Source organism: Synchiropus splendidus, chromosome 3 (genome assembly GCF_027744825.2).
Source record: "Synchiropus splendidus isolate RoL2022-P1 chromosome 3, RoL_Sspl_1.0, whole genome shotgun sequence".
NCBI lineage: Eukaryota > Metazoa > Chordata > Actinopteri > Syngnathiformes > Callionymidae > Synchiropus > Synchiropus splendidus.
Window position 1 is genome coordinate 16,407,501 of NC_071336.1, and position 27,091 is coordinate 16,434,591.

General features: G+C 42.3%; 1 protein-coding gene across 1 annotated transcript in view; it reads left to right on the forward strand.

Annotated features, from left to right (window-relative positions):
• adam19a (ADAM metallopeptidase domain 19a) overlaps nucleotides 1-27,091 on the forward strand; it is a 141,628-nt gene that overhangs the window by 45,994 nt on the left and 68,543 nt on the right. The window contains exon 3 of the mRNA XM_053859841.1: nucleotides 17,792-17,868. Coding sequence (XP_053715816.1) covers nucleotides 17,792-17,868 — 77 coding nt within the window. The remainder of the gene's footprint in view (nucleotides 1-17,791; nucleotides 17,869-27,091) is intronic.

Consider the following 27,091-nt stretch of genomic DNA (forward strand, 5'->3'; position numbering starts at 1 on the left):
TAACAAAGGAAGCTGGTCTTTGTGGTTGCTGGGTGGCAGCTTTCATGACACACAGAGCTGATAGTGGAGCTTCTAAATGACTTTTCACACTGCACATTTGGTCCGACTGGGTACCCACGACGATGCACGTCTCAAGGAAGTTGTCATCTGCTTGGCGACATTAGGGTCACATGCCCCAACCTATTTACGACCATTGACTTGACCACTTTATTTCTCTCTTCTCTCTTATTGCTCACTTCATAACACCATGAGGCCGCTTTCACACTACGGGTTCTGTCTCGAGATAAAGCTCTTCCGGCTCAGAAGTCGGAGATGTGAACACAAGCGAGTCGGCTGCGGACCTGATCCCGGCTGGAGAGCTGCATCTGGACTCGGGAAACTCGAAGTGGGTGGCTCATCGCTGTCTGGGCGCACAACATCGTCCAAAAACTGAACACTGAGGTGTGCAGCTGGGAGCTGCAGGACTGTGGTCCAGCGCAGGGTAGTGGTCCGGGAGGTTGTCGCGCGGCTGATGACAACTTCCGCCGGCTGAGAAGGAAATAAAGGACATTCCCAGTGGCGCAGAGGTGCGAGGCTGCACTGCGGGGGGCGAGTCGGACTGAGACCCACCTGAGACAGAACCTGTAGTGTGAAAAGCCCATCGTCACCTCAGATATTAACTGATGATAATATCTGATGATGGACTTCCGTCACGGCTGTAACAGAATGTGGTGTTTCACAGCCAAAAGTCAACATGAATGAGTGTTATGTTTATTTCACAAGAAAACAGTGAAGGCAAATAAAATCAGATGTTTATCAGCCTAATAAAGGCCAAAGCATGTGAGTCCCGTACCTCAGCGCTGTTCAATGACTCCCATTCCCCTGCACCAGTGTCCCTCAGCTGCGGGTCACCTCAGTGTTCAGGGAGTTTGCAAAGTTGTTTTTAACAAACAATGTTTCTGCCCAGACAGCGAGCAGACCCTTTACTGCCGCTGTATGCTGTACACGTAGTTTTCCGCATCTCTCGCCAACCTCAGACTTTTTCGGCAATCACACTTGGTCTCGAGACAGAGTCTGCAGTCTGAAAAGCCCCTAATATACAGCCATTAGAGGACTACAATTCTGCCTCCATGATCATGTAGACGCTCCACTAACCTCAGACAGGCCTCCTGCAGGTTGCCTTTGCTTTATTAATGCTACTTGGCTGAGAGGGTTGCCGAAAACCAACGAGCATTCTGGTGCAGGTGTCGCCACTGTGTTCAGTGTGACCATCCCTTCATACTGCCTACCCACAACCTCTAGTTCACGCAAAATTATATGCAAGTCTATGTCTCCTTTTCTCCCAGTCAGGTCAGTCATTCATTTGATTAGATGTCGTACAACAATGCAAAACACTATTGGCAAATGGACATCAATTAACTGCGAGTCATTAGGTTCAAGCACCAATAACCCCAAAGCATGCTCCCATAAAATGCCTCAGTAAATGTCTAATGACCTGAGACCATTAAAATCCTAGGAAAACAGAGGAATGTGAAGGATTTTTTTGGCAGTTAATAATGTTCCAATGATTTCTTATACCATGCTGCCAGACTGAGAAAGACGCTTGCTAAGTCTAGAGAAAAGGGCAGATGTGCAAACTTCAAAAAAGGTTGCAATAGCTGGGATAGCTGAAGTGCTCCAGCCATCCGCTGAGGTCTGACAGTTCCTGAGAATCAGCTTATTGTGAGTGTAAAGAGAAGGCACTCAAGAGGAGCCTCGAGAAGTTTCCTTGAGAAATTTCAAGTTTTCTTTTCAAGTGTGAGGCTAGACAAAACATCTTGCTGCTGGCTACTCAGTCCTGGTGTAGCTCTCCTTGTCTCTTCTCATTCTTATGTTGTCTGTTTGCTTTCTTAGTATCTGCTTCCTCCCACTGTGTGATTGCAAACTGAAGTGAAAACAGTTGTGTCCGCTTCAAGCAAATATCACAGCAGTGCTGACTCAACACTGTGTTACAGTACTTTTCTGTCACTAGTTTATCACTAGCTTCTTGAGCATTAGGATGAATGCGCAGGTGCAGGCACAGGAGCATCAGAGCACCAGTTTACAGCAACACATCCTCACTCCCATGGCGTCATGTATTGATGTTTGGACAGTTGCCTTTTGCATCCCATGCTGATGAAAACGCAGCCTTCAGCGCCACATATTGACACACGTAAAAAAGACGGTTGGGGTTAAGGTATGGGACGGCTCTCCATTTATTCTATGTTTAATAATGTGTCAGATGGCTATACGTTTTAGTCACGGTGACTTTCAGGAGGTGTGCCACATAAGGGGTTAACAACTGACGTCCAGTCTCCTACAGTGAAGAGAGTTTCGTTGTCTCCCCGCATTGCTCCCAGCACTGGCGCATTCCCTCACCCCCTCGTGTGGTGCTCCTTGCACTCCACACCTGCGCCTGGAGCTACATAGAAGTAAAATGTGTTTTTCTTTTTTCTCCCTTCGCACATGATGCGCCCTGCGGCCTCCCAGAACGAATGATCTGTGCCACCTGCCTGGAATGCTATACATACTTTGGGTCCATTCAAACTCTTATGCATAACATTGAACGCTCAAGACTGCCTTTTTTGTCAGTATAGTATGCAAAAGTCCACTTTCCCAGTGTCAATATATCATGCCATGGGAGTGAGGATGGGTTGTTTAATCAGGTGGCGACAGTGTGGTCGCAGTGTAAAGAACACTGCATACGGCACAAGACAGTGGCAGATCCGGTTGTTTCCTTCTCCATGGCACCTCATAATGCTGCTTCAGTATTGACTGCTGTGAACTTAACATTTTATACATGGTTGGTACAGCGTTTTGGATTTTGCAGAAATAATTCTGTGTTGTAGCACACAAGGTTTTGTGTTCGGCACTGTATCTGCTGCACAGAACTGCACAAATCCTGCCTCCCGATCTTTCTTATTTCTCTCTCTCTGTCGACTCTGTATTAAAAGCTATGTCTTTATTATTGTGCCTTTGACTTGAAAGAAAAAAGATATCACCCTTTGCAGCAAACAGGAAGCTCAACAATAGGTCTCCGTTGTCCAATCTCATCCTTTATTTTTATTGGATCAGCGAGAGAGATGTGCCAGACTATCGTGGGGTACATTCATGGCCACATGAACTTCTATGTTAGCAAGGTGCCCTCATTGTCTTCAGGAAGATATGTTTGTAGTATATTTTACAGAATCTACAGAGACGCATTCTTCCCTTCTTAATCTGTCTGGTCTCATTTCCTTTGAGATTTAACATGTGTCTGTTTTGGCAAGGGCAGAACTGTATTGCGGCTGTGAAGTGCTTTGTGTGAAGAGTGACATGTAGTTCAGCGTGACCTGAACAAAAACCAACCGAGTTGTGCAATTAAATATCTGCTTTTTACTGGCTCTTTCACTGCACTTCAGTCACTGTAATTTTGTCTTCTAACCACAGACTTTTTTTTTTGTCCCTCTGCTGGAATAGTGCTGGGTGAGATGTTAGAGGCTGAAGGGGAGAGGAAAAAAGGGAAAAGCCAACAGGCATTGACCTTAATGTACCTCTCATTAACATGGCCCACACACGAGGAGAGGTGGGATACAGGCCTGGCGATGTCCTTTCTCTGTTTTCCTCCTTCCGTTTTTCCCCTCCACACAAACGTCATACATTTCTATCTTGTTTTATTCATTTTTCCTCACGTATGCTGAAAGATTTGCAACAGGGAAACAAGGTTATTATGAAGAATCCTTTGCTTCAGGTGTTTTTGCTGAACATCTTGTGCTTTGTTGGACATTTGTCTCCTCAGCAAAATCTGAGTTTTGCCTGCCTTCATACTCACATCTTAACTGTTTAAATAGCATGAATATTAAATTAACCTGACCTAGTTTTTTCTCTGTGTGTTGCAAAAACATAAACTTAACAGTAGTGGAAGTAAGAGTCATCACCATGCAGTTCCTTCAACTGAGACACATGGCCTTCTTGAATTGTTATTGGGGCTATGGAGGCTTCCAGCTACTCAGGGGGAGAGGTGGTGATGCTGTTGGTGCCCAGCCATTGCATGGTACATGGACAAATGTACATCAACACACAATTTAGAATCTTTCATTAGCTCCACTCGTTCTTTCTTTTTACAGTGGGGGTGTCTGGTGGACAGAGAAATTTGAGTGTTAAAGTTCCAATACTGTAGAACTGGTGCACACTCAAAAATAAATGTTTTTATAGTCATCAATTTAGTGAATGTGAAACATTTTGGTCGTAAATATTGAACATTTTTAATAGTTACGATTGTCAGCCCTGTCAATTTCCAGAGCTGATTATTGGGCCACATTCACACACCCTAAACACAAAGATCCTCTGAAAGGATAATCTTACAAGAGTTGAATTGGGGAATATACTGTGTTCCGTTGGTTTGTTGGAATAGTGCCGAATGTCCAGTCACGTGATGTGATGTGTTGATCTGATTTGGTGAAGAAAGATAGTAGCTGTGAAGCAAAACTGCAGCTACATTCCTTCAAGTAAGAATTGAAATGAGTTTTCGCCCTCAACTGTCCGGACTCTTTCCTAGTGAGCAGCTCAGTCGTCCAGGAGAAGCTCAGAGCAGAACCCCATTTTCCTATGCATATAGACGAGACAGTTGAGATCGCAGTGAATGGGCAAACATGCCTCCTTTAAGATGCTAATGGAGGAGAATCTGGAAGTGTAAAAGCCTGTATAGCCATTTTAATCTGCGATCACTGGGTATTCATCGTGGAAGTTAAACAAATTGTTTTCATTCTCTCTGACTAACAAGCACTGCTCCTCTCTCCTAGACAGAGGGTCATTCATCAAAATTAAATGAATGCTTTTTCAATGAGAAAAATAAAAAATGCAGAGCCATATGAAACAACTATATACTACGCACTCCGTCTACATTTTGATTGCGTGGCAACATAATGAGTTAACATTATCAATTTTTTTAACTTGATAATTTGTCCTCATTCTGCTGCAGAATAGTAGCAATGTCTCTTCCAGTCACGGAGCAGACAAAAACAGTGTGTAAATGGTGAAACACCTCCATTTATTCTGTTGACAAAATGTCTGTTATTGCAGACCAAGTTAGAGAACTGGTTCCATCCTGCGGGAAATTCATTTTAAACACTTAGTGGAGTCCATTCAAACACACATTGGCTCACAGTCGCGCAGTCAGGGCAGAATGCCAAAGCGAATCAGTTAATATCATGACGATCGAGGCACCCACGTGTGAAAGGCAAGAGAATCTTGGCTGAATATTTTGAGGAAGCTGCTCTTTGTTTGCATTGTTGTTGACTGCCATAGTAACTGTCGCCTTGTTATTGAGGCAGGAAGCGCAGACAGAATCTCTTTAAGGTCCACTGTGTCGCATTTTTCGTCTGTATTTCTGGTTCACAAACTTATCCTTTTTTATGAATGGTTACCTCTAATGGTTATCGTCGCTACACCGCACTGGGCAAGTCTGAGAAGGAAATATGAAGGAGGACACATATTTCAAAATTCATATTTCATGTAAATAGCGAGAGTCTGGGCTTAAATCAAGAATATGGATTGATTATACCACACTGGCGTTCTGGTTTATTTCATTTCAATTCACGAATGTTACTGCTATATTTTTTTAGTATTTATTGGTGCGTGTATAAGTGGAAAGAAATGTTGGAAAGCAGTTGCCGCCGCAGACCATCATGACTTTTTGGCCATTACTTACGACTCCTGTGAAGCAGCATTACAAGAAGATGAGTGGATAAGAGCTACTTAGCAAACAGTAACATACATGCTTTGATTCCGCTCTTGTTTATTCTAACTTTCCATTCTAAAACTCTGTGAAAACACCAACATTGGTGGAGGTTTGGACGTCTTGCGGATGCTCTTCAGCTAATCTGCAAATCTTTGTTACTTCGGAGACTTAATCTGCTTGGCTCTCCATCCATTTAGGAAACAAAAATAATCTCAAACCATTTTTTAAAAACACAGCATATTTGCACCATGATCTAACAGACAAACTTTAATAAACGAACAGTGCAGAGAGCTGGCAACAGTGTTGTAAAGAGAATCTCCAGTTGACTTCCAACACATTGCGGGTTCTCCTCAGCTTTTTGACACGTGAAGGCTGCCGTAGCTGTTAATAACATAATTTCATGGTCTCAACACTAGATGGGAGGAATTCTTGCATGCTAGGCTTTTAAAAGTTTTCAAACACTATTAAAGACTTTTAAAGACAATTTGGCTAACTGAAGACACAAAAACAACACCATGATCATTGACTGATCATCTCACCAGTCTCACATTGGAAATGTTTTTGGAGTAGTTTGGCCTGAGAGCATTCTTGCAAGGCCAGTTTTGACCCATTTCCATGTGGCCTACTAATTCTGAGGAATCAATGGTGTGCCCGCATTAGGAGAACAATTGTGTTAATCCAATGCAGTGAGCTGCTGCAATGGACCTCGCAGTTTAACAAGCTTCCATCAACTGTTTTTAGAAGTGTGGCAGGTAGGAACGGTAACATAAGCCATTATAGAGGAACTAGACTGAAGGTGGAAATGTCTTTCTCCCAGTCCTGAAAGCAATCAACTCAGCAGGTTTCTGTTCTTCACATGCCACAATGGCTCGGTAGAAAAACCGAGCCTGCCGCTTTCCGATAAGAAATCCAGAGTCCTTTACCATGTCAGTGCTCATTACTTCATGCTGCATCAAATCCCAGAGCACTTCCATCTTGCTTCACCTTCTCTTCAGTCGCCTGGCAAGTCATTTAGAAATCTAAATAGAAGGACTCACCTGCGTGCTGGTGATGGAAAGGTAGCAGGTGGAGGGAAAACCGTTGGGGCTCTCTCACATCCATGATGTCAAAACCCTCATTTAAAAATAATTTGAAGTGTTCCCCATTCCAGACGTCTCTCGTGTCTTTTTCAAATTCATCCCCCTCATCATCTCTGCTCTTTACTTCTTTGGGCATAATTGATATAAGCTGGGAAAGCCTCTGAGCATCTTAAAGTTTCATGCGTTCCTCCTCCTCAAACCCTTGACCCCTGAAAGGACAGTGAAAAGGCTTTAGCGTCCGCGCCGTGGTTCATGTGGAAGCAATGGAGACTTCTAGACAAAACCTTTTGCTGTCGTGTGCTGCAATTAATGAACACATCATTGTTATTGACCAGGCTGCTCAGAGAAATCCCCTCTGCTGCTCCCACTTATTCAGGGAGCCTTTAAGTGCTGTTGAGGTGTGTAAACACTAAAGGTTGAAGCGATATTTCCATATTACTAAAAACATGAAGGGGCTGTCACTTGCAGACACTTAGCCAAGCCTCTTTGCTTGTAAGTGGAGGTGTAGTGTTTATGGAGCACGGCCTGCATTGAATATTAAACAGGTGGCGCTTTACAAGCTCAGGTGAAGCACCTGAGTTCCCAACAGCTATATTCCATCTTTCATTTCAGCGTTTACTCTTAGCACCTATGCACCGTCCTGAAATGTTTCATCCTGCTGAAGAGTAAGGAACGACACGAAGCACTACAAGTGAGAAGTGACTGTGTTGATGAATTACCCTGAAGGAGCAAAACTTCTCTGTTCCAAGCTGCACAGCCCACTGCGGAAGAAGCCAGTCTGGGGATCCATTAAATTCCGGAGAGTCACATAAACATTGGCGTTTCCAAACATTCGGGTTTAATTTATGGATTTTTCTCTCTGAAATTAATATTGTCAGACCAGATTTTACTTCTAGGGCTGCATGTGTTTATCGGTGTGTCTTCTCAGGAAGACGGATCTGGGTTGAGTTCAGGAAACTTTTTGAGTAAAGCCTACGCCCTCTAGGCATGAAGTGTCTGTGTCCTCTTCATGCTTTCATGGATTTCCTCTGGACAGACGGGTTTCATCTCAAGCAGAGGATCATTGATGAGTTTAAATTGTCTGTAGCTGTCAGTTTGTGTCAGTGGTTGCCTGTCCAAGATGTCTCTTGACCTAAGTAGTTGGGTGAAATTGATTGAATATCACTTCTGAGTTACTGTATTTATAGGAGATAAATACACCTATACTAGAGCACTACAAAGGGCAGTACAATACTATTGCACTGGCCTTTTATATATACTGTGAGGGTAGGATGTCTGTTGTATAGACTTACTCTGTAGGTCAAAAATAAGAACAGAAAGATGACAAATAAACCAGGATGTATGTGATGAAGTGCTCTCACCTCTCCAGTAGGAAATAAACTAGATGAGGATGTTGCAAAGACTGATACCCATACCGAGGGTCATCTGATGTGCAGCACTACTATTTCAAGTTTCTAGTTCTATTTCAATCGCACATAGTTAGACACACACTAAGCAGCTGATTAGTTCCGTGCATAAAAATTAGGTGAAGGTAACAGTAGGTAACGGAAGTATTTTGTACTAATGCTGATGTAAATCTTCCTGTATGTATTCCATGTGTCTCCAGTCTAATGTCATGAGAACAATTCTAGGATCCAATACTCCAGGGATTGACTGTAATGCCCTATTAGTGACTGTCATCGCCGTAATAGGGACAGGTTATACAGAAGGATGGCAGTGCGTAATGCAGATGGCACGTTGAATTCAAAGGTTGCATCATTTAGCATGTATGGAGCCAATATAAATGGCGCATTACCTTTCCCTTGAATTATATGTAACCTTCTTGCTTTACCTAAGAGACTCTGCCAATGCCATCTCAAACAACTGATCTTCTTTCTGTGATGTGTGTTTGAACTTTCCCTTATTGATTGAAACTCAGTACAATTGCGTCAAAGTACAAAGCTGTCAAAGATCAGTGTCCCATGGATCATTTTAGTTATCTGGCCTTTTTAGCTCACTGATCAATGTAAAGTGAAAGAGGGGTGTCAAGTAACCCAGAGCTGTTGGGTTTGTTTGTTTAAAACAGCTTTTCAGTTTTTAATAAACAAATGCAATGGTTGTTCTGTTATCTGGGTGCATTCACAGCCATTAGTACATACAAACTGGGTTGTCATTATTCTTAAAAGGGCTATCATGCTGTGAAGTAGCCCAGTGAAATATTACACACTGAGCACTGAGGCCCTGGTATTTGCAAAGGGAGAGCGATTGTGCCTTTTTTGCCTCAGATCGGCTTGATTTATATGCAAATGATTTTGTCTGAAATGGCGCCTCTGATTCTCCCTTTGACGATTGAACTTGAATAAAGAATGTTTTTTTTGACCGTATCAGGAATGGAGCTGGGTGTTTTCCTTTAAACAGACACACGATTATGTCGAAATTATCATCGCAGGATGTTTTTCATGCTCAACGCTGACTTTCCAAAGAGCATTTTTGAAAGCGAATTGTTGCAGGAACAACACATTCAAAAGGCTTTTGATGAATTGGGAGCGACTTGGCAGGAGCTTTGTGCTTGATGAGGTTAAGAGCGGATGGTGACTGAATGGCAAATGCAGTCCCAACCTGAGTCCTCATGCTGACAACCTGATGACTATTTTTTACAGAAGTCCTTGATCTTAAATACGATGAAGTCTTCTTTCATCGTGTTTGATCGTGTCTTTTTGGCTGTGGTGTAGTTTATTCATGGCGTCTAGGTCTGTTGTTGTTGTGCAGTGTGGCCTCGGTGCAAGGCTTCTGGAGTGTTCAGAGGTTTGGCTGGTACCACCCTGGAACTTCCTGTGTGCCATGTTGTTTGGAGGGGTGTGTACATACATGTGTAAACGGTTAACATGTATGTGCCAGTGCTCAGTTCGTATATTCCTCTATGTTGTCTCCTAATTGAAAATCATTTGACACTACAGTAGTATTTATATGAAAAGTTCATACTGAATATGTGGTTTGTTGACTGACATTTAGAACAACACAAGATAAAGGCAGGAATGTGAGTCATCTTCATCGCATGAAGAGAGTTGCGCTTGTCATTGTCGCTCAATTATCAGTGATGGGGGTTTCACCAAAACCAAACTGAGCCTGCTTGGTTGGTTGGAACTAAAATCTACACCCACTGCGGCCCTTCCTGGAACCGTCTGGACCGCCCTGCTTGTTGTCATCTGTGTGAGTTTAGCATTTCACTATTCATCTCTTCTCTTTTGTCTCTGCCTTTTGAAGCAGTTGCTTATGTGTACGACTGAGTGTGACCAGAGTTTCTTCTTTTTGGCTGTAGATTAATCAACAGAATAATTCAGAGAATAAAAGTTGGCAAAAATAGTCAATTACTGCAGCCCTCATTTTTGTACTCACTTCTTTAACTTAATAGTGCTGGCTGGATGACTCAAATGTCAACAAGTTGAACAGTTTTCATTGTCCTGCTCTTTTGTGGGTCGGTGAAAGAGACATTTTCTCTGGAGCAACACTGAACTTTGCAACACTTTTGCGCCAGCCTTGCTTGGACAGCCCCCCGTGGTACGACTTTGAGGCCACCGCTGCTATCTCATATAGCAGCACAGCTTCATTCCTGCCTGCCGTACGAGGAGAAAGGAGGAAAATTGGGAAGCGTTGGTCCACTGGTGAAGGTAATGTAGAAGACAGTCAAACCAGTGGTGTGAATTGAACCTGACTGCAACTGTCAACCCGGAAACAGCACTTACACAGTTTGACAGTTACTTCAGACTTAGTGTAGTGAAGAAGTTCCCTGTTTGATCTTTCACTTCATCATTTCTTAACAATTTACATTTTAATTTTTGATGTTTGATGTCTGTTTGCATTACAACATTTCTACCATTGCAATGTGGACAATAAGAGGAAACATACAGAAGTCCATCTGAGACTTCACAGAAATCATGTGAACTCATTATGACCAACAGGAAGATTCGGATAAAATTCCAATGAAATGTAGGTGCTGCTCCTCAGGTGTGTAATTATTTAGTCGTACAGTGCAGATTTTGGCCTCATATAAAATAATGTGGCTTAAATGAAAGCCCATGATCAAGTGTATTTAAATTAAACATCGAAACAAATGGATGACACATCATGGAGGTGGACTGTTTTCTGCATGTTTTTCATGGAAAAATCCCGAAAGAAACATCATGACATTTGAAGTCCGGTAGGACATATGGAGAAACGGACAGGGATAGGACGAGGGGGTCTGCCGCAGTTGCAAAAAGTCCTCAACGTCTCAGTGTCAACAATGGAGGTGGGCAAACTTTGGCCCCAGGCCACATGCAGCCCTTTGCCTGAATTTATGAGGTCAGCGCAATACTTTAAAATACATTTGTAGATGTTGAAAAAATACCTAGTAAAATGCCTTTATATCGCTACATTAAAATCTTACATCGTGATTCACCACTTAATGTATTATATTATTATATTAAAAAATAGTAAGTAAAATGTATGTAAAATAAAATAATACATGAATATAAAATAAAAAAACATATAATATCATGGCATTATTATACTTTTTTCTATTTATTACTTATTAAAGTAACACAATTTGACTTGAATCCAACACTCTTTGTCTTCGGTTTTCCTCCTGTCTTTGGCTCGACAGCCACAGTAAATGAAACACCCCGATTAACCAGCTTGACTCTAACAAATGTCTTGTATCAAGTATATTTTTCAAAATGAAATTTCTTTCCTGTGATCATATAACCAGCAGTGCTAAAACGGAAACTGAAGCTTTATAGAAGGGGAACAGTGTGAGCGCCTCGCTTCCTAAGTGAAACATGCCCATTTATTTGTGACATGTGCAGTTGCACAGCTGCACGAGCTGGAGTTCATGTACTGAGCCTATTTATGACAAAGAAGCACAAGATAATGATGCCCCAGCTACAAGACACAAATCAGCAGCGATTAAAAAGTCATTACTGTGAAGTAATGAGCCTCAAACCTCCAAATTTACTTTGGCATGCTAATGCAGATAAGATGCTCTTCCACAAGTTGATGAATGAAATTAATTTAGTTATGGATTTCAGGTCTTGTTTCAGTTGATTTCCCATGTTTTGTCAATGATTAACTATAAAGTTTGGCTTTAGGCATGTGCTGACTGACGCGCGCAGTCATGCAAAAACACTCTTTCAGAAGAACAGAAAGGCGTAAAAAAAACTTTCCCAAAAAGCTGAACTTTGAGCTGAAATATTGACGGTTTAAGATGCTGAAATGCTAACTTTCATTGGTGTTGGTGAGCATGAGTTTTAACATTCACAGAAGTGGCCAGTTAAGCCTGGACAGGTACAATGTGCCCGCAACCCTGGCTAACCGATGATAGAGACAATTTGCATCTCACATCATTTTTCTTTTCAGATGATGAAACCAAAAGTGAGGAATTGCTGCTGCTGTTCAGTGTGAATTGTAATAACATACAATGGCACATCAATCCCAGTAGGCACTTGCAGTGGGTGTCCACATCCATCTACTGTACCCCCCACCACAGCTGTCATCTTTCTTTCCACCGCTTCGCTTGTTTAATTTTAGCTGCACTGACGCATGTTTGACATCAATTAATGATGCCGGCGCCACTTTTGTCGGCCACACACACTTCAGGCAATTGGCTCAGTACTTTTGGCCACTTACTGCGAAAACTAAAGCCCTTTCTAGCTCCACACTTGACTTTCTAGGCCTCTCCACTCACCCTTTGAAGGCAACTTGGGTGTGGGTGTGATTGTCTCTTCCTGTTCATTAATCCACAGTCAGCCTTCTTGGCTTTTATCCACACTGCTTGTCAAGCCGAGTGAAATATCACTATGGATAACTGTAGCTCAACAATTCCATGGCCCAGATTTTTCTTGTTTAAAATGGCTGCGCACAAACCTCTTTCTGTTTTCTCTGTGGGTTGATGTATAAGTATGGGGTGTAAAAAAATATTAATACGCTCAAACATCGTAAGACTTTTCTGCAGTATTATATTACTATTATATCGCAATACTTCATTGTGTCATATTGACATTTTAAGTTGTCGATTTCAATAGTTTATAGAGACCTGGTCAATACAGTGGTACCTCGGTTCTTGACCACAATCCGTTCCAGACGGCCGTTCGAGAAGCGATTTGTTCGAAATCTGAATCGATTTTTCCCATTACAATGAATGGAAAAAGAAATAATGCGTTCCAAGCCTTGAAATATTCTTTTGTAGGAGTGAATGTAGAGTGTCTGCTGCAGGTGCGCTGTTCCTCTATGTGTGTGGCCGCTGCATGTGGGAGGGGTTGCCGAGTGAGTGACGTCTCTCCAGAAGTGAAGAGGTGCCCGGTGCGTGTCCAGCTCTGAATGTGCGCTTCTGTGCAGTTTGGCTGTGACAAAGTCATAAACCAAGAAACGCTTTGTTCGAGACTCGCCTCAACCCTGTCCCAGGTCCAGCCCACAAAAGGACATCAAACCCTGGAGTGTGCGCTCCAGCCTCGGAGGTGTGGAGAGCGAGCACCTCCCCTGTGACACTCTACCACCTCATTACACCTCAATATGAACAAAAAACAGTCAGTCAATGTAGCTAAAGGGACATGTCTGCATACAGGGGCTGCGTTATACACAATAACAAAGCGCACTTAAGGGCACTTAAATCTTGAGTCACAAAAACGATGACACTCAAAATGCACTTCTTTTTTTAAGCGTCTCTTTAGAAGGCTGACCGAACTTTACTTGGGTCATTGATTCACATTGCAAGAGACAGTTATCATCACAGTCTGTGCAGCTGCCATTGTCTTTGGTTGTAGATACAAATATGGTGAACAGTGGTTCAGCGACCAGTGCTGCAGCCTGTCAGGATCCACACTCCGAGAAAGCTCCACGTTGAGCTGGACTAATTTGAGCTGAGCAGTTATTGTAGATGGGATGACGGATTTCATGTAGTGTTTTTTTTTTCATTTTGAGCGGTGCCTGGCCAGCCCGATGGCAACAGCCAGAAGGAGTGATGCAGGGGATAGAAGGGGTCCTCGGTGATGCCATTCTTCACCACTGATGGTTTTGAGGTGCAGCTGGGAAAGTGAGCAGCTGACATTATGGAAGGGTTTTAAACCGACTTCGCTAATACCACACTTGATGTTTTAGATCTCTGAATGCCTCATCTCATCTCAGAGAACCCTTGATGGACTTGGGTCAAATGAAATGCACTCTGGAGGAGTCAGCCTTTTAGTTAGGATTTTATCTGGTGTGGCGCAGCTGCCAAGCAAGCACCGCCGTTTTTGAAATTCGTAACTCTCTGGAACAACATACAGCCAAGCGGTTGTGTTACGACATTATGTCTTGTTGCAATGCTGAGGGAAGTTCATGTATGTGCAGCTGGCAGGGGGTGGGGAAGCCGAGCTCATTATAGGTAATACATATGATAAGTACCCTGTTGTAATTTGCAATATATAATGTTTCATGTTCAAGTTCGTACATAACAACACTGAATGTAGCTGAATCGTAAAGGTTCAACTGGAGATCACCATATGGATCTCAGTGCAGCAGTGAGCCACTCAATTTGAAAACCATACCAGCAACATTGAAATTCAGTCCAGGACTGTCAGGCACAACTGGTATTTGTTTGTATCTAATCACAATTCCAGCATGATTAGCCTTTATTTTTTCCCTCGCGTTAAACAATTATATGGCTCATACATGGATTTTTACAGGCAAATAAGTTTCATGCCAAGATCCTGAGCCTTGTCACATCAGTCCAATGAAATCACTGGTGTTTTATTAACATTAAAATGCTAATGTTGTTAATGATGTTTTAGTCTGTGTGTATTCCCAGCCTCTTCTCTGGTTTTCCCTCAACTGCACCTCCACAGCTGGTGACACTGCAGCAGTGCGAACACACTGACTCAAACAGTGAACTTAACATTAAGTAAAGCACCTGTTATTCACATGCTCTGATATGACCAGTCTAATTATGTTGGTGGCGTGATGCACGTTCAGTATATCGCTCAGTTTGTTTTCATCATCAGTCTTGGTGGTGGACCCTATTTTCAAAACGTATTCAAAAGTGATGCTACATATCCTTGTGCGTCTTTGAGTCGCTCCACAGAGCTGTCAACGATGCAGACTGCAGCTGCAGCGTATTGACCAGTGCGATGTGTACAAAAGGTTTTTTCGCCTTTGATTTAGTGGGCGTGGTTTGTATTCAGGTGCGCTCTAATGAAGTACGAATTGTACAAGTTCATCTGAGATGGACCAACTTCTGCAGTTCAACATATATTGCAACTTTCTTGAACGACTTCGACTGCAACTTGGCAACCGTCAGAGCAAGTTCAACTTGAGAGTGAGTTTAACTTGATATATTGCCTATACACAACACTATACATAAGGACAATGAGGTTATGCTTAGTGCAAGAGAAACATATTCTTAAAATGATCACATAATATTGTATTTTCTTTTATCTCCAATATATGATTAAATGCGATAAATATGCACAAAACATGGAACTTTATCATCTGGTACTCCTGTTGTATTTAGAGGCCGGTCTAACACTGACTGTTGGGATGGCTTGACCCTAACTTGAAAACCAGGGTTCAAACACAAATTTCAGTTACATTCAGCGTACTGAACGAGGAAAACCGGGCATCCTGCCAAAAAATTGGGTGTAATTTCTGGTACAGGATGTTGCTCACAGAAGGCCTGTTTTACGATCCAAAAATGTTGGTCTCAGGATCAGTGGCGAAAGATGACCATTTCATCTCTTCAAAGGATCCATTTTGAGGACACTGTTTTCCTCAGTTCGTTCCTCTTCCTCTCTGATAGCCATGCTGCAATGAAGCACCATTTCCCAGCCTCATGCAATGAGCGACGCTGCGGAAAATTGCAGCTTTGAGTGCATCCCTGTGATGCTAAATGAACAGTGTCAATAATTAAGGGTTGTCTAACATCATGTAATGGTTGAGATGAGCTGTAATAGCGCGTGGTTATTGTTCCCCGCTCCAGTCCACAGTAGCATCCCAGATGCGAGCATTCGTCAACCCATATCTGTGTGTTTATGTTCCCTCCTGTGATCATGGCGACTTCTCAGGAGGCCTGTCAGGACTGGCTCCATATTCTTATCATGTAGATTAGAAAGGCTTTGATCTATCTAATAAGCTTTCCTCTGGCTTTTTCTCAGAGGCTTCCCCCCACCATCTCCCCTCTCTCAATATCATTCAGACCTGAGGCAGATAAGCTGATTCTGCTCTGACCACATTCAGAAAATGTCAGCCTTCTTTCTTTGTTTCCCTCCTGCTTGTTTCCTCTCAATGATTTATCTCTTCTTTTTCATTGTATGTTTACTGTACGTCCTCTTTCAGGTTCCCTACAAATGCCTGAAATTCGAGGAATTCTCCTCTAAAAACATCCAAATTTGCAGCTTTTTGAAATCTTTCTTCTGCCATGAATCATTATAAACCTTTTTTCTTCATCTCCTTGAATGTCTGGGAGAAAATCCCTGTTGTCTGACAACTACGTGTGATCAAAGATGTCATTACGCAGTTTAACTCTTCATGTCTTCAATACAATCACTGAGCTCCGCATGCATTTTCCAAGGAAGGGACTGAGATGATTTAAGCAAAACCACAATAACCTCCAGTAATCTAAAGTGAAAGCTCCAACAACCCGTCGGTGCTGTGAAAGATCAAGAAGTGCGCCTGAGCGGATTCGCTGTGCTGAGAGTCGTTTGATCCGTAACTGTGCAGATATTTCCAGGCAGTCTTGCAGCAGGACATGAAAACTGCTTATTAACAAAGTGTTATCATTAAAGAAAAAAGAAAAGAAGAATGGTAATTCAAAGTCCAACCCGCTGACGTCAATGATGCATCAGAATGGAATTGTTTGAGATTTCTTTTTCTTTGGAAAGACCTGAATTCATCTTTTGCTTTCATCAAAGCTGCTGGTAATCTTTTTGTCTTGGTTCTTTAAAATTATGCTAATGTTCTATGTTCTATTACTATCATTATTTTTATTTATTTGTTGATTTTGGTTTTTGTCTCGACAATTTCATTCTAATAAGAAAACAATTACTGCACTCTTTAGATAGCCAGTGTTACCAACACATCTTCACTCCCATAGCGTTATATATTGATATTATTGATATATTTTTCGTCCCATACAGACGCCTAAGGCAGCCTTCTGTGTTGCATGTTTATGATGCATTAGGTTTTCAACTGGAGCACATGTTCTGTCTTCGGTGGCAGCACAACAACAACAAAAAAAAAAAAGGACGGCTATTTATCAAATGGCCGTACGTCTTTAGTCACTGAAATTAGTCATTTAATTAATATGTAAATACACTAAGCAAACATGAGATCATTACCTGCGGGAGTCTTGTAACTGATTCTAGTCAGTTGACACTGCCTTCATGAAGGCCAGATGAAAAGAGGTGAAGTGGCTGCACTTTGGATATTTGGATTTTTAAAATCACCGTCTCCGTCCTGCTATTGTGATGTGAAAACTATGTATTTTCTGACTATTAGTCGCTGCCGAGGACCTGTCAAAAATGCGTAATGAATGAAAAAATAATTGGATTAAAACTGCATTATAAATCCCATGTTCAGGGAAATGTATTTTTAAAAATCCTTTGCTTAAAGCGGGAACACCACAAAGATCCACAGGGAAAATCATTTATATTCATCCCGTCCAACGTGACGTGGAGAGGAATGTCGGCACGAAGTGAGCCGACTGAGACAAAGAAGTAAATGCATTTATTGTACTGATGACCGTAAAAAAAACAGACTTTTAATCATGAGGTGTAAATAAATATCACTTTTGGTTGATGTGTGTCCTGTTGCATGTAGCACAAGTTATGATGTCACGACAGTGTTGTGGTGTAACAGTTTTAATGAGTGTAGCCAGAGAACAGCAAAAGCATTTGACGGCAATCATGGAGAAAGATCAGTGGAAGTGGTTTAATGAAAATCCTCGTAAGCTGCTCAACCTCAGGCAGTGATACCTTCTGTTCTGACCTGATCCCTGTTCTTAATCCTCCAGGAGGCGCACCCAGCCAGGGGAGAGATACTGCTCTCCTCCACTGACCTCCAGCTGGTGCTGCAAGTGGAACGAAATCAGTGAGTATTCCCACTATTCTTACCTTTCCAATCTGTGTGAGTGCTGCTCTGGGGTTATAAATCCCTAAAAGTTTCATTCAGTTATGACATTGACAAACCCAGAATTTAAGGTCTCCTTTACCTTTGAGGTTCAGCAGCTCAGAAACACGACTCTCAATTCCTAAAATGAGTTCCAGCCTTTGTACATGCCTTTGAGAGAACCCAGGATGGGAAGGAGATTTAGAAATGTTTTTCAGAAGTTACTTTCCCTGCTTGACTGTAATGGATACGCCCAAGGTTTCGGAAGGCTTTTAAAATATTAAAAGTTTTAGATAAGGGAGTGTTAGCCAGGGCTTTTGATCTGATAAAATATTTATTTCTGCCAACAAGTGTTCGAACAGGGTTTCACAGATATGTCTTAAGGTAATGACACCATGGAGCTGTTTTGAGAGCAGTAAAGGTGAAGCAGCTCAGACATGCCATTCAGAGAAAGCATTAACCTCCGTGGTGGACATGTGGAGTACAATTGAAGTTCAAGGCCAGCAAAGGTTGCATTGCCAGGACTCCTGTTGTGATTCTTTTGGACCTCAGACAGGAGCTGAATGCTGCTCTGTGATCATGAGAGCAGATGTTGTTCAGCCAAGGGACCGTGCACCTTTCGATAGGGTCAAGGGTAGGGTGCCCTATGTGTCCACATGTGAAGTGTAAGGTCAACTTTAGCGTCAACATTGGTCCACTTGAAAATTGCCACCATTTGAGTGTGTAATATTTTGTACGTGTTTGTCACTTCTATAAATCGCTATCTTTTGTGGAAATATCATCTCTTGGTCTCCCTTCTGGCCTCACCTCAACTATAGCTTGTGCTCCTCATTGTCTTTACTGTCCAAAAAACACGAGATAGAGGCAAGTCTACCAAACTTGACTTTGACTCTTTCAGACTGTAATGTGAAAAAATTGGAACTCCAATTCATGGTTGTTCTGCGCTAGCTTTTTCTTTTTTAATCCCATAAAACTATAGTTCTTGAATCTCTGCATGTTTTAGCCACTGAGAGTAACACACGACTGACATGGACGTGGTTGCTGGGTATTGGCAATGTTCATTAAAACCTCCGCTGTGGTCTCCAGTTTTGCTGGGACTGTGAATGTGGGTCAGGGAAAGAAGGACGTGATCTGTAAAAATTGCTTTGATGACGCGACTTACTGGGAATGTTATTTTATGTTCTGGGCCTCTCCCACTGGGCCTGAAGATGGAAGTCAGCCAGGGGGAGCATGGTGAAATTGTTTATATCTGACTCATGAATGAAGGTAAAAAAAACCCACATTCATAATCTAAGCCTTTTCTCTGCCGATTGAACTCTTTCCTTCGTTCTTCGTCCAAACGCATCAGCCAAATATGAAATTATGATGTCAAAAATAAATCTCTGGGTTAATGGGGAACTTGCAGAGCTTAAACTTCTGCCAAGATCTTTGAAACATTTCCCAAGAAGTCTGTGTAGTTCTGAAAACATGTCAAGTTTTAATGACATCTTCAAAAATCTGCCAAAATTGGAGTGAGGCTTGAAATGGAAATTAGATTCCTCTCAACTCTCTTTCGATGATGAACATACACAAAGAATGAAAAAAGAGTTTGACACAGTTTTAATCTTCGCTGGATCAGCATGTGGCGTTTAGGCTCCAGCAGACCAGGTCAATGCTTTCTATTGTTATGTTTTACTCAGTGGTCCACTTCAGAGCTCTCAGTCTAAATCTATTCCAACACTTTTCAATCATGACAAGTCTGCTCACCCTCAGTGAACCTCAGTTTCCAGTGACCTTGTTGCATAGTCGTCTGTCATTCTGTAGCCTGGGAAAAACCCACTAGGAAGCCAGTTTTACTGGCAATGGAAAAATAATGTGGTGGTCGTATTCTTTTTTTTTTTAAGCTAACAACTGCCAAAAAATGACTTTTTATATATCCAGGGGTCATATAGTTCAAGGGACCACATATGGTTAATCGTTCTCCATAGTGGTAGATGACATGAATTGCAACCTCAACTAACGGCGAAGTAGGAAGTTGTGTCACATGGTTATAATGCAGCAATAACATCTTACCAAGATGAGGTTTATTTAAGCTTCTCGTATCGTTTCGGAGTTAGTGAGATTTGTTGTTGTGATTTTAGTATGTGAGATTTGATCCTGTTTAAACCTCTACAACAGCTCCTCCAATTCTCAGCGCTCGCACAGGCTCAAAAAAGAATCAAGGAGCCCGAACAAAGTCGTGAGATAAAAGGATTTTTTTTGCCTTTCATATGGGGTGTTTCCGATCTGGTGTGGAGGCAGCGTTGTGTTGACAGAGAGGCCCAAAGCAGAGTGCATTGTGCATCCTTCACGGTCCTCTGTGAGGTCCTATCTTAAAAAGCACTGTCCTACTCTACTGACATGAGGGAGCGCTGACATTTGAGTCTTATTTCACTACATTTGGCAAAAATAGCTGGAACCAGCCCTTATGCTGGGGAGAAAACCAAATCACATCGCTGCACGAAAGCATGACATTACAATCAAGCTAAGTAGTGGAAGGCGGGCTGACTGACCACCGTCTGAAGAAATGCTCACTGCTGACAAGCTACATGTCCGATCTGAAAAAAGTGTTTGTAACAAGACAGATGAGGCCATAATACTTACGAGGGATATTTTGCATCAAGTGTGTTGCTGCTGTCTCTACTTGGGGTTGTCAGTAAGTTAATATATTTCTGTAAGGTGAATGCATTTGTGGCATGTTCCCATTTGGGTTGTGTTGTTACAAGTGTCTCATGTTAGAGATTACAGATGACCTACTGCTGACATTTGCTGTAGCTCTTGACACGTTCTTTTTAACAATACTAAAGATGACCTATGTCCCCCCGTAGCTTAACTTTCGTGTTTCAGACTTCAGACCTCCATCTGTTGTAATTATGAAGAGGATGAGTTAAGAAACAATTTTTTAGCCACACTCCTCCCGTACGAAACCTTCTGCAGAAGGTGACCAAAATACTGTGCATTATATGTGTATTCATGTAAGTCATTCTGGTGCTTGAATATATGTCAGTCTTTCAACCTAAGATGGCTTGATGGAGTTACGCACTGACAGACGACAGTGAGGTCACTGATCAACTTAAACAGTGTAATCTGGACCACAAGATTGGAATACAGAAGAAAGGGAACCTCCAAGACCTCAGGTGTCCGTGGTGCAAGAAAGTAATATGCGTGTTGTCTGGTTAAGGGCTACCTCTCGATGTTGCAGGTTAGCTACGCACCCCGTCTAACCCCCGTTTCAGAGCTGAAGGTCACTGCCACAGCTGGATTGCAACATGGTGCGATATTTGGTAAACTTGTGGGAATTGTGGCCTAGTGGTTTGCACTCTCTGGACAGGTTGGTGACCTATCCAGAGAGTGCACTCTCTGCAACCCTGAACAGGACTAAGGGGTGGTTTACTTGACTATATGTTAACCAGAAAAAGGGACATGTCTCACATGCTTGCTCTTTATTTGATCTTGTTCCCTCCTCATCTATGGCGAGATACCAAGTGAGATGTTTTTACTGTTTTGATATTTGAGGTTTTGTTGGTATAATAAAATGTGAATGCCAGTGTTTTATTAAGAAAATTTGCCAAGTTGTCTTTGCTTTTCATGGACGGTCTTCCTGCCTGGCAGATCATCTCCACTCTAGATAGACGAGGTTTCCAAGCAGCAAGTGTCAAAAATATAACGCCTTCGTATTTTCAGGGACGCACACCATCTCTTGTTTTACGCTTAAAAAAACTCAGCATGCCATGCCTGGTGAGGGCACTGGCATTGACTACATATGAAGTCAATGTGGGTTGGGAATCATTGGCAGCAGGGTATACACTGAGAACTGGATGTTCACAGTGCTGTAAAGACAAAGCAGAGGTCAGCAAAAGTTTGTATCAGATTTCTGGACAGGGAAATCAGTTATATTTGAGGGACATTTAAGCTTGTGGAAACACAATTGTGGAAACATGACCGTTCAAAATGGGAAGTGGAAGTGGAAGAAAACTAAGTTGTAAAGTTTGGCATTCCAAGATTCCAATGATTTAGCTGCACAATAATGCAAAGCGTGCAGGAGTTCAAGGGACTTTGTATTCCATTCCAATACAACACCATATCTGTGCCTACTTGTAAACAAAAACAACTCCACAGAGGGGGCTTTATCACATGAGAGCCGGTTAGTTATGAATCAAGCACATTTGCTGATTAGAAATTTCTATTAGTTAGTCTTCGCCTGGATGGCGCCAGTGTTATCGGAATTCAGCGAAGAGCCCCCTCAAAACTCCTGCCGTTGCACTTATTGAAGGCAGAAAGGAATTAGAATTGCAAACAATCTCCGTCTGTGACAAAGGTTAGGGTATGAAGAGGAACATTTTATGCAGATGTGGATCTTGTAGAGCCTGCCCCGAGGCGTGATGTGTGCTGCCTGGTCCACGCTGAGGTGGAGGTGACGACCTGACAAGGTGTGAATGAGAGTGCCTCTGGAGAGAGTCAGACCTAACAACTTTTGTGGGGGAAAGCAGTTTAGAAGCACTCTCCTGGCAACGTTTTATTATCCCTTCTCCTTGATCGATTTTTCCCGAGGACCTAGTTTGTTTGAACTTGGCTGCTGCCCCTCAGTGTCTTCGCTTTAATAGTGATTCAAATCAATAATGAGCTTTGTTCTGTTAATCTGCTCTAATCCAGCCCGGAAAGTCATATGAGATGGTGACTGGCAGCTCTGGCACAGCTCTTTTAAAAGCAGAAATGTGAAGAAGGTTTCGAGTGTGAGCGAAAACGCTTTAACTTACGGTGGTTGAGCGGGAGACAGGAAATGAATTGTCCTTTAAATGCTCAGTGGACTGTGGGAAGCCGTGAGACTGTGATGAGGGACTCGCTGGAGACTGAATGAACCTTCAGTGAGTGTTGGGCTGCATTTTGATTGAGGGAAGTCGATATTAAGACAGTAAGGGGAAGAGGGGGAACAGGTGAAGTAGAGTCGGTGGTGGTGTTGAGATTTAAAAAATGTATGAATCCACAGCCCTTCCTGCTACATGTGTTCAGGAGTCAGCAGTCCGAGCAGCTGTCCATCCCCTTAATCATCATAGTGGAGGCTTGGTTACAGGAGTGACTCATTCCTTTAACACGACTCACAGCTTCACAGTTGTTCGCTATTGTATTAAAAAGACCGATCAGTGATGGTGATGATGCTTTTTTATTTGTTTACGAACAAAGCGTGATCACAGGGGAGCGTCAACAACATTGGAGCAGAATACAGACATTGTAGGAATGACTGCAATCCTTATGCATTCATGGAGTGTGGGGCTCTGATGCGCACATGCAGGGTCCTTTTCACAACAATGTTTGAATCCCTTTCGATTTTGTCACATCATTTGTCATTGTGTGGCCTTCTCAGTCCGAATATTGAGGACAGAGCAGAGCAAAGACTAAATCCTGTAGGGTTTTCCTGACATTTCTCACTTTGCCTCCCATTTTAAGTCACGGATTGACTGGTGGCCAAAATAAAATCCAACTTCACACACTTTCTACACTCATCCTACTCAATGGAAGGCGCCGAAACACCTGTTAGACTTAATCATCGGTTTCATTTCATTCTTTCATTTCAACTTTCCTTTGTTCATTGACAAAATCACATGAACCTTCATGAAGCCAGGAAATACTCACCCTTATACTCACTACTACACTACGCTACTGTTGTCGCTTTCCTTTAGCATCCAGTATCACAATGTCCATATCTCAAATTGGAGGTGGGAATTCACTGCTTCAGCTTGTGTTCTATTAACCCTTTATGGATTAAAGCTGCAAATTTGCAACAGGCAACATTGCGGCATTTAAACAAGCCAAGCTGTAAATATAAAGCCTGATGTAGTTACTACTTTACACAAGTAACACCCGACACCGGTTACTTCAGTCTTAGCAACACCTGATGGGCGTGTCTCTCAAAGTTTTGGATAGAGATTATTCACTGCCCTCTGGTTGAGGAGACGAGGGAGGTTGTAGTTTTGCAGTGGGGGCATATCAGAGAGAATTTGACTTACTGAGGTTCTAAAGAGGTATATTCAATTGAAACTGCAAGAGACAGCAAGTTTGTTTGCCATGACAGTTCACAAGCGCCGTCGACAAGTGTTTTGACATCTCTGGGGAAGTCTGACATATATCGCTGTATCACTGATGCCAGAGGTCCAACTGTAGAGCTGCAGCTGTAACCGGGCCAAATAATATGCTGTCTAATGGTTCAAACTAATGGATCAAGATTGTTTTAGGGTTATATTGAAAAATGTCTCTGCACATGAAGAAAGAGTGCCTTTTTGCCTCTGGGGATGTGGCACAGTCAAAACAGTGACTGAGGTAGCAGGACTGCGAAAAAAATGTGGATATAGTGGAAGCTGCTGGAGAAAATAAACTGCAAATAGTGGTGGTGATGCCCAGCCATCATCGTTGTTTGACTTGTATCTCCAGTGGACACATCCATAAAAGTTATGTAATTCACCTCAAACTGTTTTCGAGGTACAGCCTTTTGAAATAGTGATATCAAGTGGAATATTGAATTGAAAAAATGGCAACTAAAGGGTTAAGTTGGTCTTTGTAAAACTGTCTTGAGACCTGATTGTGCTCCACAGGCTTTAAACCCTCTTCCTTCAGTTATTCTGAGTGACTTTGTGTTGGTGATGGAGATGATCTGCAAAGGCTCCCAAAAAGTTTATTTATATTTTGAGTCAAAATTTCCCCACCCACTTGATATATAAGATAAACTCACTTTACAAGTGACATTTGTGCAAGATGGAGAGGGACTTGTTTTATAATGATGCATCTTAAATACCTTGCTCTGTCGCATGTTATATGGACAGATTTTTTCCAGTTATTTCAAGGGTTTACCTTTTGTTGGAGGTTTTTTTTTTCCAGTCTACTCTCTTATTGCATTTTGTGCTTTTCTCTATGAGAGCAATGTCCAATGCTAACATTAAATAGGGCTGCAGCAAAACAGTATTAAATAGACATATAAAATGTGATGAACACTGAACAAACATGAATGACATTACAGATTATTGAGCCTGAAGACAATTAGTATGAGAATGATTTGTGACCCAAACAATACAAAGTTGTTGTATATAAACAGACTCAATATATTATCGTGGGAACTGAGTTTATATCAATGACAGCTCCAGATGTACTCCTCATGCACTGCTGCTCGAATAGTTGGTCGACCTTGTATGCTTTTTTTTCCGATGGGAGCAGTGAACCTTGAATGTGTGACGGGCGCCAAAGCGCTGACAGAAAACTTCGCACATGGTTGACAGGACACAGACATAAGTTGCTGCCAATTAGGGCTAATGTGACAAACGTGCAGTTTGTCTTCGCTGGAGTGTGTGAGTACACAGTGTTGACAGGTCGAGTTTTGTTGTGACATTTTGTTTTCTGTTCATATTTGGTGCCTTCCACAGAGGAGTCGCTGCTCTGACTGACCGGGAGTGGAGGGAGGAGCAGTGGTTGTGATGCAGCCAAGAATCTTCCCAAATCTCTCATCTCCATGAGTTGTGTGTTTTCCCTGGATTTCCTCTGGGCACTCCCGCTGTTTTAGGTGTTGCAGGATGATTACAGCATGGAGAGTTGTTGAGAGTTCAACACAAGGAAGCAGTCCCAGTCTGCAGGCGTCTTGTTTGTCCTCACCACTGCGTCACTTCGTACAGAGTCCACTGTTGAAACTGGAAGGCAGCGAATCATGTTTGTGTGATGGTAGAATGGTCAGTCAACGCACTCATTCATGATTGGTTTGTGGTGGACGTCATAGGTCTCTGTGCTGTGTCATTTTCTAGACTGATCTCCTGTTGTGCATCTCATAATCTGGTTGTCTCGAGTCATTTGAACAGCTCAAAAAGTGGAGTAGAGTCTCTACTCAGGTGTCAGCCTCCTTTTACGGCACATCTACATTGACAGGACCATTTTGGTTGAGGGCCTTCAGTCTGATCTGCCGAAAAAAAGGCTATAATGTGTTCCCACACTGTCACACTGCAAAGCACAAGCACACAACACACCGCAAGCAGTATGGTAGCCACAACAACTCGTAACTCCAGCTGGACGGTCCCCAGTGATATGTCCTCTGTCTCGCCAAGGTAGCTTGGTATGTGGTCAGACGGACAGAAGAGTGACGTCACCGCAGCATAACAGGAGCGCAAACTCACATAAAACAAATTATTGTGAGCAAAGAGGCAGAAGTGTTTATGTTCTGCATTACAGAAATCTGTATGGAAAAGCTCTTTTGTTCCCACCATCACTATGATCGAAAAGGTTGACCACTTATGAGGAAATTACATGAGTATATGTTCTAAAATATTTTTATTATCATTTACTATTTTTAATTTAGTGTTACATATTAAGAGTCTAGTAGAGGAAATTTGCGTCCGTGTCCCTTGTTATTCTGAAAATGTACCGAACTGAAACTGTAAAACTAAAGCCTAAAATGTTTTTGTACATTTACACCCCTCCTGTTTACTCTTTTTCAAGGTTTGATTGAGAGGACGAAAGATGAAGTGAATGTGACAGGTAGTCGGTGGCACACAGCAGGAAGTATGTAACAGCTTGTGTTAAATTCCTTGGAGTTTGTATGACCCCCGCATGTCGCTTTGTATCAACACAAAGTGTCGTGCTGTGGCTAAGTTGAATTCACAGTAGGCGTTAGTCTATGAGCTGTGAAGCAAAGAAAACGTACTGTATAGAAAGCGGAGCCAATGACGGTGTTCTAAAGCAGCATGTATGGTTGGATTTCCAGCAATCACAATTCCAGTGTGTCCAGCGTATAAAAAGACCCGAGTGTCCATATCAGTAGGAAAAAAACATTTCCATCCAGGTTTGTACAAATACACAAGAATGAGCATTCTGATGTTTTCCAGCACATTAGAGGCTTGAGGGTGTTTAGTGCATGAGGCGACATGTTGCAACCTGAAGCAAAAGGGGTCCATGTTTGTTGAAAACAAATCTAAGACGCTTACTCACAAGAATGTGTGTCTGGAAGTGAGCGTGACGCTAATGTCAATACGCGCAAGTTTTCTCTGTCAGTAGGGCAATGGGCCACTTCGTCTTTCTTTCTATTCGTCTTTGTTCCCTGCCAATGACTCACTGCCAGCTCTTGGCTCTGCGTCATTTGTAGACATAACCAGCAGCTGGCAGGGCTTCTTGGCCTGTTGTTTTGTTTCAGTTGGCCGATAAATACTGCTGGAACCGA